The sequence below is a fragment of the Anomaloglossus baeobatrachus genome, chromosome 1 (assembly GCF_048569485.1).
Source record: "Anomaloglossus baeobatrachus isolate aAnoBae1 chromosome 1, aAnoBae1.hap1, whole genome shotgun sequence".
NCBI classification, from domain to species: Eukaryota; Metazoa; Chordata; class Amphibia; order Anura; family Aromobatidae; genus Anomaloglossus; species Anomaloglossus baeobatrachus.
In genome coordinates this window covers 757,378,879-757,397,880 of record NC_134353.1, presented here as the reverse complement: position 1 = coordinate 757,397,880, position 19,002 = coordinate 757,378,879, and the positions used below count along the sequence as shown (strand labels likewise).

Sequence of the window (19,002 nt, the reverse complement as noted above, 5' to 3'; positions counted from 1 at the left end):
GATGTAAACATCCCGCCCACCTCCTTCCTTCCACATAGAGCCGGCGGCGGCCGCGGGAGGCAGGTGAGCTGCTCATCGTTCCCGTGGTGTCACACGGAGCGGCGTGTGCTACCACGGAAACGATGGTCAACTAAATTAAACGATTTTATGGAACCTAACGAGCAGTACCCGACTCACGATTTGTGAGCGATACTGCGTCGCTAGGAGGTGTCACACAGGCCGGCATCGCCAGCGATGCCGGATGTGCGTCACAAAAACAGTGACCCCGACGATCTATCGCACGATAGATTGCCTGGTGTAAAGCAGGCTTTAGGGTCTGGCAGTTAAACGCCGGAAATGCGATGTTCCGACACGCAGGAATTGGAATCTGCACATGTTGCAGCGTGTGAGGCAGCACCGCAGAGCCCTGCTGAAATACGGTATGACATATAGCCTGGGATAACTTGATCAAGAGGTGGTGCAGATCACGCTGCTGGAGTGGTGTCAGATCAAGGACCTATGCACCCTGCTACACAGTTTTGAAATGTCGACGAAGATGTTTAGCACTGGCAATGTCATTCTCAGCGTGACAATTCTGGTCATCTACATGATGGAGCACACTGTAATTATTATTCGGAGTCAGGTGTTGGGACAAGAGGAAGGGGAGGAAGTACAGGAGGAGTCATATGCGGAAGGGATAACAAGATCTACGAGGTCCAGATGGTCAGCGGCACCTATGCGGCAGTCATGGTGAGGGAGAGGGATTAACAAGGGCGCATAGTATCAGCAAAAAGTGTTGATGAAAGTGCAGGAGCCCATGAAGAAATGGAGGACGAACTGGCGATGGGCATGGAAGACTCAGCAGATGAGTGAGAGCTTGCTTGTCCACATCGGAGGGACCGAGGGATGGCTGCTGTGCTGAGATGGCGTTGAGTACGGTGTCCCTGCACAGTTGCACTTTTGGTCATATCCCAAAATGAGTTGAAAAAGGACAGATGCTGTTGGAAAGGGGAACAGGTGTGTTGGAAAGGGGAAAAAAGTTTTGGTCCGTGGATTTGGTGGTTAAGCAACTGTAACATTTGCTGAAGAAACAACATCTGTTACAGTGGGACTGGCAGATTTGGATAAAGTGGTATATAATCTGTGACCGCTATATAACGAAAATTAATAAGAAAAGAAAGAGAAAGGTATATATCCCCATCAGCAGTCAGTGTCCACCGTGCTCCCAGTTGGAAAAGGAGAGGTTGGCAACTTGAAGGTTTGGTGGAGGATACAGAGCTGTGTGGCCAAGAAACTAATAGTAGCCTGAACCGAGTTAGACGCCATTCGGATCTGGAGACTGTGAGCCCTGTTAGCGTCACAGGGTCCACATGCCCACCCAGCCCAGGAACTCCCTGTTAACAACACAGGGGCCATTGAGTACGCTGACCGTGTGCGTAGGGGCCACACCTGTGGACAGCAGGCGCATCAGCAGCAGCAGGCCTGTTAATGCCACTGGGCTGCACAAGCAGGACTGTTAGGACAGGAGCTGGTCTTAACCGTTCTGCGTTACCAACTGTGGTGGTGGCCTGCATCCACCACCCTATCCCTGCCTACCTCTGGCCTAAAGCCGCAATGGGTTCAACACATGGAGGTGTGCTCTTTCGGAGCATAATAGAAGACTGCGCACCTCCTTGTTAGCTCCAGCCCCTTTTATAACCTGGGTCCGCCCCAAACCAGGGTGAACCACAATGCACCTCCTGGAGACAAAAGTAGAGTGACACGTCATGAGTGGTATAACTAGCGTCCTATTTGGAAACGCAACTTCAATGATGACCTCATGGCTGCCATGACCCAAACACCTCACCAGTCATCGTCTGACCATCAATAATGCGGTGACAAGTCATAGGTGTGGGCCTCTGCAAGCCATTTGGGAGGACACCTGATGCCCTGTGGTCTATATGGGACCCCCACATCAGGGCCAGGGCCAAAGAGTTCATTACCGGACCTAGTCTCTGATGCAGGAAGTGCCTGAGCATGCTCAGTAGCATGAAATACAGTCTCTGAAAAAAGACTATCAGCTTTAGCATGGTGTCTAGGCACAAAACAGGACTTAGACCCGGCACGGAATGCAAGCACCTGTGCAAAGAGGCTTTTCACACTTAGTGTGGGAGCATGCGCTGTATCCCGAAAAGAAGACTTAGCATCAGGAATAACACAGTCAGGCTGAGCATACTCACTACGCGAAACACTGTAATTATGCTGCAGCTGGGGTACATGAGGCACACGCATGCGCACTAGCTGCCTCTCCACACTTAGACGTGGAGGGGAAATTTGTCTTGGAGATGCTGTCTATGAACAGAAGGAAAAGCTAAAGGAAGCCTGACTTTCTATCCCTCCGAATTATGAAATGCAGCAATGAATTCCATGAGTTTGCTATAACATTAGCGTAGCAAAATGTGCATGAGGGTGTGATGTAGAGGTGCTATAAATAGCCTGTCACCAGTGGGGCACTAATGGAATACAACAGCCAGTTCTATGATGCCACAAAATGGCAGTATTTTGTGCTATCATTATAGCTTATTAAAAACAGAGCAGGAGGTTGTCATGCAGAGGTGCTGCACATAGATTTGCAGTAGTGTGAATAGACAAAAGTACAATAGCCACGTTTAGGATGCCACTAGGTACACTGAGTGTGTGCTAGTATAATGGCTGAGTTTAAAAAAGTTTGAGTGTGCAATGCAGGCAGACATGCTGCAAATATCGTTACAATAGTGTGAATAGACAAAAGTACAATAGCCACGTTTAGGATGCCACTAGGTACACTGAGTGTTTGCTAGTATAATGGCTGAGTTTAAAAAAGTTTGAGTGTGCAATGCAGGCAGACATGCTGCAAATATGTTTACAATAGTGTGAATAGACAAAAGTACAATAGCCACGTTTAGGATGCCACTAGGTACACTGAGTGTTTGCTAGTATAATGGCTGAGTTTAAAAAAGTTTGAGTGTGCAATGCAGGCAGACGTGCTGCAAATATCGTTACAATAGTGTGAATAGACAAAAGTACAAAAGCCACGTTTAGGATGCCACTAGGTACACTGAGTGTTTGCTAGTATAATGGCTGAGTTTAAAAAAGTTTGAGTGTGCAATGCAGGCAGACATGCTTCAAATATCGTTACAATAGTGTGAATAGACATAAGTACAATAGCCACGTTTAGGATGCCACTAGGTACACTGAGTGTTTGCTAGTATAATGGCTGAGTTTAAAAAAGTTTGAGTGTGCAATGCAGGCAGACATGCTGCAAATATGTTTACAATAGTGTGAATAGACAAAAGTACAATAGCCACGTTTAGGATGCCACTAGGTACACTGAGTGTTTGCTAGTATAATGGCTGAGTTTAAAAAAGTTTGAGTGTGCAATGCAGGCAGACATGCTGCAAATATGTTTACAATAGTGTGAATAGACAAAAGTACAATAGCCACGTTTAGGATGCCACTAGGTACACTGAGTGTTTGCTAGTATAATGGCTGAGTTTAAAAAAGTTTGAGTGTGCAATGCAGGCAGACATGCTTCAAATATCGTTACAATAGTGTGAATAGACAAAAGTACAATAGCCACGTTTAGGATACCACTAGGTACACTGAGTGTTTGCTAGTATAATGGCTGAGTTTAAAAAAGTTTGAGTGTGCAATGCAGGCAGACATGCTTCAAATATCGTTACAATAGTGTGAATAGACAAAAGTACAATAGCCACGTTTAGGATGCCACTAGGTACACTGAGTGTTTGCTAGTATAATGGCTGAGTTTAAAAAAGTTTGAGTGTGCAATGCAGGCAGACATGCTGCAAATATGTTTACAATAGTGTGAATAGACAAAAGTACAATAGCCACGTTTAGGATGCCACTAGGTACACTGAGTGTTTGCTAGTATAATGGCTGAGTTTAAAAAAGTTTGAGTGTGCAATGCAGGCAGACGTGCTCTGCAAATGTCTTTGCACTAGTGGGACTATAGCAAAGTCCAATAGCCACGTTTAGGATGCCACTAGGTACACTGAGTGTTTGCTAGTAAAATTGCTTAGTTTAAAAAAGTTGGAGTGTGCAATGCAGGCAGACGTGCTCTGCAAATGTCTTTGCACTAGTGGGACTATAGCAAAGTCCAATAGCCACGTTTAGGATGCCACTAGGTACACTGAGTGTTTGCTAGTAAAATTGCTTAGTTTAAAAAAGTTGGAGTGTGCAATGCAGGCAGACGCGCTCTGCAAATGTCTTTGCACTAGTGGGACTATAGCAAAGTCCAATAGCCACGTTTAGGATGCCACTAGGTACACTGACTGTTTGCTAGCATAATGGCTTAGTAATAATGAGTTGGAGTGTGCAGAGGACAGGAGGGTACAGTGGCAGGATTGTGGGGCTCTGGGTAGAGGAATGGAAGCCTGCCTTTCTATTCCCTCCTAATGGTGAAATGCAGGGAGGAAATCCCTGACCTTGGCTACACAGACGCTGTTGCTGTTTGCAGGACCTGTCACCTATGGCTCTCTGACCCTGCCGGTTTGAGCCCTTAAAAGGACTGCTATAAAGTGCTCTCCCTAAGCTGTCTAACGCTGTGTATGCAGCGCATACAGCTGTATCGGCTATAGGACTCAGGAGGACGGAGCTGCGACAGTGATGTCTGACACCAAAGACGCAGAAGGCAGATAATGGCGTGCTGGAAGAAAATGTCCGGTTTTATAATGCAGGGACATGTGACATGGACATCCTATCACACATGCCGTTGCTTCTCTGGCTCAAAGTCCACTTAGCTGTGTGTGTGTCTGGGATTGGCTGACATGCTGGCCCGCCCCACAAGACGCGCGCGCTTAGGGAAGGAAGACAAGAAAAAAAAAAAAAAATGGCGATCGCCATTATAGAAACAGCAGTGATCTGAAGGCGCTGTTCACGCACACTATACACTGAAATGTGATAATAGTGTGATTCACAGAGTGACTTACACTATTACAGCAGAAACCAAGCTATGATTTAGCTGGTTTTTTGCTGCTAGAACCGTTCTCGAACGTTTCTAGAACTATCGAGCTTTTGCAAAAAGCTCGAGTTCTAGTTCGATCTAGAACATGCCCCAAAATCACTCGAGCCTAGAACTGGAGAACCATGAACCGCGCTCAACTCTACTTCTGTGCATGCTATCAGGCCAAAATCACCAGGGTATGAGAACTTTTGATCAGGGTCATTTGAATGTGATTTTGATTTCAAAAGAGAAAACACAGTAGTTCGACAATAAATGGCTTCACCCAACCGCTAACCATGAGTGGAAAAAAGATTGTCATTCATATTCTCTGAAAAAAGGCCAGGAAAGCAAAAAAATCTGCCGAGGTATGTAAACTTTTGAGCGCCACTGCATATTTACATCTTTTACTATTATTCACATCTTACAATTTTGGTCTTTAGATTACCAATCAATCTATTTCATTTTCAATTTTTTACATTTCATCATACTTTTATTTGCACCCATCCATTTATTTAGAGCAGTTTTGATTTTTGATCATCATTTTTCATTCTATTTTATTTTGTGTTATTCTAACATCAAATATTTTATCTCATTTTATCTTGCACACCCTACAGACTAACCATTTTTCAGGCTTTCTTCCTTGGTCTTCCCAATGGGGGACCCTAGAGCCTACATCTAAACCAACCCCCCCTCATCTCACCTTATCCAAGTATTTATGTTACCCATCTCTCTACCCCACTATGATAGCACAGCAGTACTCACTAGTGTTTCTTATTTCTTGTTAGACCGAACCCGCGTAGACCATGCCTACTACCTGCAGCTCTCTTGTATATGTACCTTTACATTTACCCATTGCATCAAATTATTTTATCCATTATTCCAAATATTTTTTAACTAGTTTCACCCATTCCAAGTCTCAGCATTCATTGTCCACCAACCTCACCCCCTCTCTCTTGCAGTGCCAGTGTGTTCTGTCTAATACAGATATAAAGTATATCACAAAAGTGGTACATCCCTCATATTTTTGAAAATATATTATTACATCTTTTCATGGGACAACACTGAAGATATGACAGTTTAATACAATGTAAAGTAGTCAGTGTACAGCTTGTATAACATATCACAGCTTTTAGTGCCTAAACCGCTGGCAACAAAAGTGAGCACACCCCTAAGTTAAAGTGGCTAATTTTTGCCCAATCAGACATTTTCCCTCCTCGGTATCATGTGACTAATTAGTGTTACAAGGTTTCAGGTGTGAGCAGGTGTGTTAAATTTTTGTTTTATCGCTCGCACACTCTCTCATACTGGTCATTGAAAGTTAAAAATGGCACCTCATGGCAAAGAATTCACTATCTGAAAAAAAGAATTGATGCTCTACATAAAGATGATCTAGGCTATGAGAAGATTGCCAACACCCTGAAACTGAGCTGCAGCACGGTGGCCAAGAACATACAGAGGTTTAACTAGACAGGTCCCACTCAGAACAGACCTCGCCATGGTCGACCAAAAAAGTTGAATGCACGTGCTCAGCATCATATCCAGATGTTGTCTTTTTAAAATACACCTATGAGTGCTGCCAGCATTTCTTCAAAGGTTAAAGGGGTGTGAGTTAGTCTGTTAGTTCTTAGACCATATGCCATGCACTGCATTAAATTGGTCTTCATGGCTGTCGTCCAAGAAGGAAGCCTCTTCCAAAGATGATGCATAAAAAGTCAAGCAAATTGTTTGCTGAAGACAACAAGACTAAGGGGCACTTTGCACACTACGACATCGCAGCTGCGATGTCGGTGGGGTAAAATTGAAAGTGACGCACATCCGGCATCGCAGGCGATATCGTAGTGTGTAAATCCTAGATGATATGATTAACGAGCGCAAAAGCGTTGTAATCGTATCATCGGTGTAGCGTTGGCGTAATCCATAATTACGCTGACGCGACGGTCCGATGTTGTTCCTCGCTCCTGCGGCAGCACACATCGCTGTGTGTGAAGTCGCAGGAGCGAGGAACATCTCCTACCTGCGTCACCATGGCTCCCATAGGATATGCGGAAGGAAGGAGGTGGGCGGGATGTTTACATCCTGCTCATTTCCGCCCCTCCGCTCCTATTGGCCGACTGCCGCGTGACGTCGCAGTGACGCCGCACGACCCGCCCCCTTAATAAGGAGGCGGTTCGCCGACCAGAGCGACGTCGCACACCAGGTGAGTACATGTGAAGCTGCCGTAGCGATAATATTCTCTATGGCAGATATCACAATGATATCGCAGCTGCGACGGGGGCAGGGACTATCGCGCTCGGCATCGCAGCATCGGCTTGCGATGTCGCAGCGTGCAAAGTACCCCTAAGAATGTAGATAACTGGAACCATGTCCTGTGGTCTGATGAGACCTAGATTAACTTATTTGGTTCAGATTGAGTCAAGCGTGTATGGCAGCAATTAGGTGAGGAGTACAAAATCAAGTGTGTCTTGCCTACAGTCAAGCATGGTGGTGAGAGTGTCATGATATGGGGCTGCATGAGTGCTGATGACTGTGGGGAGCTATAATTTCGTTAGGGAACCATGAATGCCCACCTGTACTGTGACATACAGAAGCAGAGAATGATCCCCTCCCTTTGGTAACTGGGCCACAGGGCAGTTTTTCATCATAATAAGGACATCAAACACTCCTCCAAGATGACAACTATCTCGCTAAAGAAATTGAGGGTAAAGGTACTGGACAGGCAAAGCATGTCTACAGATCTAAACGCAATGCTCATCTGTGGGTCATCCTCAAATGGAAGATGTACTCTTTTGTTTCCAGTTGTTTTGACATTAATGGCTGTGTGTTGAGTTATTTAGAGGGCAGACCAAATATACACTGCTATACAAGCTGCACACTAACTACTTTACATTATATCAAAGTGTCATATCTTCAGTGTTGTCTCATGAAATAATATAATAGAACATTTACAAAAATGTGTGTTATGTGCTCACGTTTGCAATATACTATATATCAGTCACTGGAGACTTCTTGGTACTACCCAGTTGTCAGCATCTGGATCATCTAAGGAGTTTGGTAGAGGGCAGAGATTCCACCAGCACCCGGGGGATGTCACTGTAGCAGCAGTGGCTCTATGCTACAATGGTAGTTGGAAGCCTAAAAAGGGCCTAATTGGCCATACATCTACATTGTACACTATTAATACACTGATATAGGCACAAAGCTCTCGAATACCAAAAGAAAATATTATGATCAATTTAAAAAAAATGTTAACGTTGAGTTGAATACAATTAAAAAGAAAAGAGAAAGAGAGAAAGTCGCTCCTTGAAGATGTATAGTTCATAAATATACATATATAAATTATTTTTTTTTATTTGTTATGTTATTGAAAATTAATAAACCATAGAAAGAAAGTAGCTTTATGTTATCACAGCAATTGTAGTGATTGGTATGAAAAAAAGGAAACATTTTAAATAATGAATTGTGTAAATTCACAAGTTTTGAACATTTATCGTGCAAAGCTTTATGTAGAATAGGTGATTGCATTATATCTATGATGTCAGCAGTCCCTATAGCTAGCCCAACACAATCAATTTCTTCACATGTGAATTTCTGCTTCTCCTTTGAGCCAAGTTTTCACCGAGCACATAGTTGATTAATATAACTCAATTAAGAAACCCTCTTAGACACTGCTCTCCTGTCAATACAAGTGCTCATTTTTCCCAGTCTAATGATATTTCCAGGTAACTTTTTGCACATGATTGAAGTAATTCTGCTGGTGATAGAGGACATATGAATATTGCTGAAGAGCTTTATTGAGTTTCCATGCATTCTGTGAGTACACTGTTCCATCAAGTATATCTGATGGGAAATCCATAATGATGCATCTCAATTACTATCCATACCAGTATATCAACAGTCAATAAACTACAATTGAACAGCTCTTTCTTGCAAATTAATGGGCTGAAGTGTTAATATGACTGACTATGAAGATCACTACTCTCAGGTCCAAAGAGTGAAGAGCAAAATGGAACGGATTTCAAGATCAAGGAACATGTAGTTTGTAAGTAAAACAATATTCTCTGCAAGATTCTCAAATTGGAAACCTAAAACTTAAGACAATCTGATATCTGATTAAATACTTTTCTTGGTTCTTGTAAAAAAAGAAAAAGAAAAAAGGAATATTTTCTTACCCAAATGATTTTTTTTCTTCATGCAACGAAATGGTCTCATCATACCACATCTCCTCTGCAGGGACGATGCAAAAGAGTGTAAAGTAATTACAGCAAGGGATCAAAGATGATTTTTTTTGGGAGGTAAAACATTTCACTGTTTGTTTTTAAAAATGTTTTACGTCAAAGAAAGAATTATTTGTCATCCCATGCTATAATGTCTTTATACTCTCATGCTCCTCCCAGGAGATGTGGCATAATCAGACCATGTCCTTGTACAATCAAGCATGGCCATTACACAGTACAAAGCAGGGCCACATATATATATATATATATATATATATATCGGAGGTGATTGGTTCCCTTTATTTTGTATCCAAAATTGAATAGTGGTATTAACTTACAGGTGCAGAAATGTAAACATTAAGTAGAGATCTTCCAGGAACAGTCGATTGCCTGTTTTGAATTCACAGATTATCGACTATTTGGTCTTTTGAAGGTTTGTTAGAAATGCAAAAAAAAATAGTGAATTGGTTCTAATAAAATTTCCAACTGTTTATACGACCTTCAAACTAATAGTGTATTTTGAGTAAATGTAAAATAAAAAATATACTGACCTTTTCAGTGCAGAAGTCAACGCATTTGTCCACAGACATATTCAACATAATGTTGCTCACTGGAATGGCCAGAGATATATTATCTGGTCGTCGGAAACATCCACGAAATATGGCACTGCCATCTGTAATCAACAATGCAGAATAAAAAGAAAAAAAATCAGGATTAGCACTAATACAAAGTTTTTTGTTTTTTTTGTCTTAGGCGCTTAGGGATGGGTAAAGTGTCTTAGTGAAGGCTAAGCTACAAATACATATATTTAGATAACAGAAAATAGTTAATTCCAGCATCAAAAGTAGGGTTAAAAATCTATTTTATTCAATAACGCTAAAACTAACACGAGGTTGGATGGACATCCACAATGTATAAAACGTCTTACACGTTTCGAAAATGTAAGAAGTTTTTAGTCTTAGACATATACTACTAAATGTACATAAATTATATACACAAGTAAATGGTATATCCACAAGTAAAGAGTTTAAACAAGTAATTTGTGTATACTCTTTGTATATAGTTTTCATGACCAGCAAACAGGAAAATGTTTTAATAACAACACATGGCTCATTTCTATGGAAAATGAAGGGTTTCAACATGTTTTAAGAGGTGGCGATGACCAGTCTGAGAGTGTTAGCAGATCTAAAGAGTAGCATACTCAGGACCTTCCGCTTCATGAAGCATGCTTGGTCTGGCACAACAGACAAGTACCTCACTCCCAGCTACCGCAAAGTGCCACATTGTATACACTCACACAAACATTTAGGGTGTAGTTATATGAGTCAATTTCAAACCATTTTACGAGCCAACTATATACAAGTGATTAGGCGCTTATTTACTTGCATCTTTACTGCACATCCAGCTCCTATTGATATGACTGGGAGGCAGATACGGGGTTCATCTGCAGGTTAATAACATACTAAATCTGCATGGCGGATGCACATAAAATCTCATTGCTAGGAGGAAAAGTACTTTAATCATCCCGGTAGCGTTCCGTTTTCAGCCGTGGAGGTGACACAGGCGCAAGTTCAGTCACCACCGTGTATATAGAGAGTATGAGATGTAGCCACTCCCCCACACTCACTGATAGCCTCTCATATTCTTTTAATTAAATACTCCACCCACACTTTCCCTCATTCAAAAAAGTCATGCAAGTCCCATATAGTCCAGGAATTCTGATGTAGTTCAGGGAATCCAATATACTCCAAAATAGAAAGCTGAAATACATAAAAGAAGAGAAATAAACATGAGACTATCCATTGTTCACCAATTTATTAGAAAGCAAAGATCTCAGGTCCAAAATAGTCCAGTGCTTCCCAAGAAGTTCCTAGATCCCATCTTTCAAAGGCTATGAAGCATCAGAACGAGGAATCAGAAGGAGGCTCCATAGACTTAGAGCAGAAGCCATTAACGGCGAACACTGCAATCTGTTGGTGAGATCCAGCCACTGTGATGAGCAGTTACATCAGGAACATCAACACTCATCACAGCGATTAGCGGTGACGTTTCTGACATCATTGCTCATCAGTATTCCTGGTCTGCTGGATTGCAGCATTACCCGGGAGTGGTTGCTGCTGTTTAAATTCTATGGAAACTCATTCTGAGGAACGTCATGAGAACCGCTGGACTATATTGGAGCTGGGAACTTTGCTTTCTAATAAATTGGTGAACAAGCTACAGTGTTTTTACTTTTATTCTCTCTTTTTTTTATGTATTTCAGATTTCCATTTGTGGACTACATCACATTCCATGGGCTACGTCAGAATCTCTGGTCTACATCGGACCTGGAAGGTATTTATTTTTAATAAATACATACATGTTGCATAACGGTGGACACCGCTGCTTTATATCGCCATTACCATGCTGACATTGGCCCTTTGTCAAAGGCGCTATCTACAGTTAGGTCCAGAAATATTTGGACAGTGACACAATTTTCGCGAGTTGGGCTCTGCATGCCACCACATTGGATTTGAAATGAAATCTCGACAACAGAATTCAAGGGCAGATTGTAACGTTTAATTTGAAGGTCTGCTATCTCTCTGATGGATTTTTTCTTTTTTTCAGCCTCAGGATGTTCTACTTCACCTCAATTGAGAGTTCCTTAGACCGCATGTTGTCTGGTCACAGCAACAGCTTCCAAATGCAAAACCACACACCTATAATCAACCCCAGACCTTTTAACTACTTCATTGATTACAGGTTAACGAGGGAGACGCCTTCAAAGTTAATTGCAGCCCTTAGAGTCCCTTGTCCAATTACTTTTGGTCCCTTGAAAAAGAAGAGGCTATGCATTACAGAGCTATGATTCCTAAACCCTTTCTCCCATTTGGATGTGAAAACTCTCATATTGCAGCTGGGAGTGTGCACTTTCAGCCCATATTATATATATAATTGTATTTCTGAACATGTTTTTGTAAACAGCTAAAATAACAAAACTTGTGTCACTGTCCAAATATTTCTGGACCTAACTGTATAACTAATGTAGTGTTTTCTACTACTGCTTGCAATGCTGTTTTCACGCTGACATTGGCTGCTTTAACCTGATATACAGTTAGGTCCAGAAATATTTGGACAGTGACAAAATTTTCGCGAGTTGGGCTCTGCATGCCACCACATTGGATTTGAAATGAAACCTCTACAACAGAATTCAAGTGCAGATTGTAACGTTTAATTTGAAGGTTTGAACAAAAATATCTGATAGAAATTGTAGGAATTGTACACATTTCTTTACAAACACTCCACATTTTAGGAGGTCAAAAGTAATTGGACAAATAAACCAAACCCAAACAAAATATTTTTATTTTCAATATTTTGTTGCGAATCCTTTGGAGGCAATCACTGCCTTATGTCTGGAGCCCATGGACATCACCAAACGCTGGGTTTCCTCCTTCCTAATGCTTTGCCAGGCCTTTACAGCCGCAGCCTTCAGGTCTTGCTTGTTTGTGGGTCTTTCCGTCTTAAGTCTGGATTTGAGCAAGTGAAATGCATGCTCAATTGGGTTAAGATCTGGTGATTGACTTGGCCATTGCAGAATGTTCCACTTTTTTGCACTCATGAACTCCTGGGTAGCTTTGGCTGTATGCTTGGGGTCATTGTCCATCTGTACTATGAAGCGCCGTCTGATCAACTTTGCTGCATTTGGCTGAATCTGGGCTGAAAGTATATCCCGGTACACTTCAGAATTCATCCGGCTACTCTTGTCTGCTGTTATGTCATCAATAAACACAAGTGACCCAGTGCCATTGAAAGCCATGCATGCCCATGCCATCACGTTGCCTCCACCATGTTTTACAGAGGATGTGGTGTGCCTTGGATCATGTGCCATTCCCTTTCTTCTCCAAACTTTTTTCTTCCCATCATTCTGGTACAGGTTGATCTTGGTCTCATCTGTCCATAGAATACTTTTTCAGAACTGAGCTGGCTTCATGAGGTGTTTTTCAGCAAATTTAACTCTGGCCTATCTATTTTTGGAATTGATGAATGGTTTGCATCTAGATGTGAACCCTTTGTATTTACTTTCATGGAGTCTTCTCTTTACTGTTGACTTAGAGACAGATACACCTACTTCACTGAGAGTGTTCTGGACTTCAGTTGATGTTGTGAACGGGTTCTTCTTCACCAAAGAAAGTATGCAGCGATCATCCACCACTGTTGTCATCCATGGACACCCAGGCCTTTTTGAGTTCCCAAGCTCACCAGTCAATTCCTTTTTTCTCAGAATGTACCCGACTGTTGATTTTGCTACTCCAAGCATGTCTGCTATCTCTCTGATGGATTTTTTCTTTTTTTTCAGCCTCAGGATGTTCTGCTTCACCTCAATTGAGAGTTCCTTAGACCGCATGATGTCTGGTCACAGCAACAGCTTCCAAATGCAAAACAACACACCTGTAATCAACCCCAGACCTTTTAACTACTTCATTGATTACAGGTTAACAAGAGAGACGCCTTCAGAGTTAATTGCAGCCCTTAGAGTCCCTTGTCCAATTACTTTTGGTCCCTTGAAAAAGAGGAGGCTATGCATTACAGAGCTATGATTCCTAAACCCTTTCTCCGATTTGGATGTGAAAACTCTCATATTGCAGCTGGGAGTGTGCACTTTCAGCCCATATTATATATATAATTCTATTTCTGAACATGTTTTTGTAAACAGCTAAAATAACAAAACTTGTGTCACTGTCCAAATATTTCTGGACCTAACTGTAGCAGTATACACTGCTACTTGTGATTCTACTCCAGTGCTTACATTGATCATTTACATGAGTTGTCTGGTGAAGGCCATCACGTGGCCGAAATGTCACATATTGTCAACCTTATTTTGGTAATTATATGCAAATTATACTTTGAAGAGTGCCTTGCATTTACTTGAAGATTGATGGTTTGGAAGCCGACAAGTGCACCTCCATTTTTTCCACTACTGTGGTTGTGCCTTATCCTGTTATAATAATAAAAGACACTACACAAATGACATCATCCCTTAAAACCATTACCATGATTGCCACCATGTAATGTGATGCACCACTTCAGGAGCAGCTGCAGGCTGATATTTTTAAGCTGAAAAGGGCCCAATAACCATGGATCTTCTCAGCTTGATAATATCAACCAGAAGCTGTCTGATTTACCTTTGCTGGTTATCAAAAATAGGGGGAATCCCATGGTGTTTTTTTCCACTTATTTATTTAATAATAAAAAGCTGTCCAATAAGCTCCACAGGGTGTAATTTTTATATAAGACGGGGGGTTGTACAATTATATGTTTATATGTCTGTCTATATGTCGGTATAATGATATGTCTGTCTGTATTTATATATGTTATTTATCTCTATTTTCTATCGCTATACCATTTATTGGTGTCCAAAAAGAATATAAAAACGCAGGTGAAAAATGCATTGAAAACACTTAAAAAAAAGCGTGTTTTAGCATCTGCGCTTTTCTGCCAAGAGATGCACTGAAAGGATTGTATCCAAATACTCAACATGTGCATATACCCTTATTGTGGGAAAATAAGGTTAATTGGATTGCCTGTGTCCATAAAGGTTGATTTCCTTAAACAGACATAAAATAAATATATTTATCATTACATTCCTAATGTGAAAATAGTATTACCCATATCCAGAAAGTGAAATTAAATCTTTGGGGGGGGGGGGTTCTCAAATAGATCCAGTAGTTTCCACACATTTTTGACCTGCTGAGGTTGCAGAATAGCAGAATAGGATCTATGAATCGTATTTTCCACCAAATAACAAGTAGGGGAAAATAAGATTTAGCACGTGACTACAAACTGTCATTTTAATTGTAGACAGTGTAACAATGAAGTGACTGCCCCAACTGGATATGTGTTATTTGGACACATGGTTGTCACTGCTCTGGTCTTCTCTACTAGTTAGTGCAAAGAGCCAGTGAAAAATACATCTCTCACCCTAAAAGCATTCGTGTGATGCCTGGAAATGGGCGAATTGTTCAAGTCTGAATTGAATTTCCTGAAATTCTCTGTTTCACATGAATTTGATTAATTTGAACATCTTGAGATTTGGTTCGCCGTTTGCAAAAAAAAAAGGCCCATCCTAATCACCATTTACCATACTGCTGAAGGATCAGAGAGTGGCATAATGACATGTTGGGTGGCTCCTTGGGCCTCCCCATTATTTATCTTACGGATAGAGATGAGCGGACCCATGGAAGTTTGAGTTTCCTGCGTTCAGCCGGATATTAGTTAAAAATTCAGTTCGAGACACGGATTTGACCAGAACTTGATCCCGAAGACCGAAGCCCATAGAAATGAAGAACTAACGGGCTCAGCTCAAATAACGAGTATAATGCAAGTCACTGATTGGACTGTTCAGCCACATGCAGCCAGCCATAAACAGAGCATTTGTGGGGAGGGAGAGCAGGTGGAGGTTTTTTTTCCATTTTTTTGTTACACACAGCATGCAAAAAAGCGGCTCTCACTGATCCGAGCATCGAGCGTACCAGAGCTCACTCGAGTGGTAAGGATACGAATAGCACCTGAACTCGGACATAGACTTTTTTTGAAAGTCCGTGTTCGAGTCAGAGACCTATACACCTGCTGTTCGGTACGAACCTTGATTTTTACAGTTCAGGTTCACTTCTTTCTATTTACGGATTATTATAACTTGTGCAGTGATGGTAAGTACCCAGGCCATCATAGATCAGCAAATCCCAGTGAAGAACACTTTCTATGGTAGAATCACATTTCACCCTCGGAGTCACTGTGTAATACCTTTTTCTTTAGAGTGTAAGCTCCTATGCTCAGCAGGGTTTCCTGTTTCTCTCTTTCACCTGTAAAGTATAAGCTTTCTTTGTTAAGCAGGCACCTCTCTATCTCTTCTGTAATGTGTAATGTAAGCTCTTATGATCAGTAGGGTATTCTCTCTCTCTCTCTCATGTAGAGTACAGTGGTACTTGGTCAGTGGTGTCTTCTATCTTTCTCTCTGTACAGTGTACGCTCTTATGGTCAGCTGGGTGTTCTTTCTCTCTTTCTCCCTCTTCTCCCTCACATGACTTTTCCAAGCAATTACAAGCTTTTGAGTATTGAGATTTATGCAAATTTATTGCCTGCTAATCAAATTTTTGGAGAAAATTTGGTGACGCCGTTAAATTTGAATTTCAAAAGATCTGCTCATTTCTAGTAATGACGTATTACTTTGTGCAGTTATTCAACAATGTCAATCCTTCTAGCTTCCCTGGCAATAGCAGGTATTTTTAAGACACTATATTGGCTGAGATATGAAAATCAAATGGAAAGTAAAACATCAAACACTTTAAAGCTAAGGTATTATAGCATTTATGTCCATGAAGGACACAGCTAGATATTTTAACTTGACTTTGTGCCCAAATAAATTGAGATTTCTAGAACAGTAAATGGTCAAACAGGTTCAATAAGTTAGATAAGTCTGTTACTTTAATCCAATTGAAATGTCTTCTTAAGGACAAAAAGAAGATACTTTACAAATTATCAGCAATTCCCTAGACTTCAAAGGTGAAGACGTCTTCATATTCAAAGCCAGACTATAATTTTTAGAATTTTACAATAATATTTGAATTCTCTAAGGATCAATTGAATTTCTCAGCGCTATATTTTTTTCCATTTATTTGTAAGCCAGTGAAGTGTAATAGTCAGGTGAGACATAAAGGGCAACACATTTTGGCTTAAAGCCTATCAAAGTCTTCCCTAAGTTACTGCTAGATATTGAGGAAAAAATGTTTTTTTTTTAAAGCTGATAGAAATGCCATTGTATGCCGGGATAGAAAATTGTGTGATTGATTAGCATACTTGTCGTGCAGAGTTGTGGCTAGGGAACTTTACCCATCGAGGGAAGTATCTGTGCCAGTGTTACGGTTGCTGCAAGCACTGGAGACTATGTCCAGATTTCTTGCTACTGCACATGTGCGAGCGCTGGAGACTAAGTCAAGATTTCTTGCTACTGCACATGTGCGAGCGCTGGAGACTAAGTCCAGATTTCTTGCTACTGCACATGTGCGAGCGCTGGAGACTAAGTCCAGATTTCTTGCTACTGCACATGTGCGAGCGCCGGAGACTAAGTCCAATCTTGGAGCCATTGCACATGTGCGGGTGACATCATCGCTGACACGAGGTCACATGTCTCTGACACCTTCTATGCCGATTGGTCGCTGGTCATGTGCTTGTGACGTCTTGCTCGGTGATAGGCCAGCATGACGTCACTCCTGTCGTTCTGGAAGTGGATTGGCTCTGGTGTCCTCCATCTTGGATGAGGCACAGAGTCTATATAAGACCCTGACACACGCCGCATGGTGCTCAGTCCTCTTGGTTCATGCATATGAGTAGACGCTCTGTGCGCGTTCCTCTAGGCATTCCTCTGTCTATGCTAGGTGAGCGCTACCGGCAGGGTAGCGTTCTTATACCTTACAGCTTCGGCTGCTGTCCGTATCCTTACCTCTTAGGGGAGCGGACATAGGCAGGTGCCTGAGGCACATGGTCTGGCTGGGCCTTGTGATTGTACTCGTAGGTGGACGTTGCCGCTAGGGTAACGTTCCTTATACTGCGTCTGGCAGTTGTTCGTATCCTCGCACACTAGGGGAGCGAACAGAGGTAGGAGCTTTGTGCGGCTTACGCTGCTGTTCGTCTCTTTTGCACCACTAGAAGAGCGGACCTAGGCAGGTGCCATATCTAGTGGTTCGTGTCCTCGCACACTAGTGGAGCGAACGCACGTAGGAGCTTTGTGCGGCTTACGCTGCTGTTCGTCTCTTTTGCACCACTAGAAGAGCGGACCTAGGTAGGTGCCATTTCGCACACATTGCCTTTGTCTCTGTGATTATTAACAGAGATCATTCCACACACCCTCCAAGTAAGGGAGGAATTGCTTTACTTTCTTATTATATCCTTCTGTGAGTTAACAGAGGTATCGCACTCTGCCATAGTCTGCAGCAAAGTCTTTGCACGGTGGACCCTGACTGTCTGATACTCCTTTCGGTTATTATCAGACAACCCCCCGTAACAGCCAGATTTACATGTTCTTTCTGTTTGTGTGGAAGTTGGAAAGCGCAAAATATATCCAAGCAAACTCTAAGAACATCCATATTAAAATATGTTATAGAAGTTATCCTATTAGTATAATCCCTGTCCAAAAAGGGCAATATCTCATTAGTCACATTAGACATGGTAACAACATGTCCAACATGATTAGGCACTGAGCCAAGTTTAAACAACAAAACAAAGTATAAGGTCTAAAATAATTAATTTTATTGTATAAACCTAAAATACAAAATTCACATACAAATTGCTATAGTGATACAGGTAAGAGGACCGGACAAAAGAGATCATTTAAAACATTCATAAAGTCATCCGGCATAATAAAGATAAATAACAAACTGTATATACAAATAAATATATAAATAAGGAAATGCCATAGCCATGTTGGCTATAGGCTTTACTGTGATTGGCTGGACTGCATAAGACCCAGTGACGCCATGCGCAGTGCACTATACCTGGAAATAGTGTAGGGAAAAGTTCTTCTAGAGAAGGGACAGTATGTTATAGCGTGACAGGACCTGCTGGTGTAACATTAAACCAACAGTCCTCTTCAGGGCTAATTCTATAATAACACCACTCTCTGTTGCATTTGGTGTAGGGCAAGCTGCTGGTGAAGGGATAGTGCATATAGGCAGGGATTCTAGCCTTGCAGACCTTGCTGTTGCTACATTAACCCAAAAGTCCTTTTCAGGGCTAATTCAAATCAATTATATTCTCTAATAATATCACTCTTAGCTGCAATAAGTGTAGAGTTAT

The 19,002-nt window shown here is 41.7% G+C and overlaps 1 protein-coding gene across 3 annotated transcripts in view; it reads right to left on the bottom strand.

Annotated features, from left to right (window-relative positions):
• Positions 1–19,002, bottom strand: part of WSCD2 (WSC domain containing 2) — a 685,960-nt gene that overhangs the window by 153,565 nt on the left and 513,393 nt on the right. For all 3 annotated transcript variants that reach the window (XM_075324018.1, XM_075324011.1, XM_075324026.1), the window contains one exon: positions 9,726–9,847. In XM_075324018.1, coding sequence (XP_075180133.1) covers positions 9,726–9,847 — 122 coding nt within the window. The remainder of the gene's footprint in view (positions 1–9,725; positions 9,848–19,002) is intronic.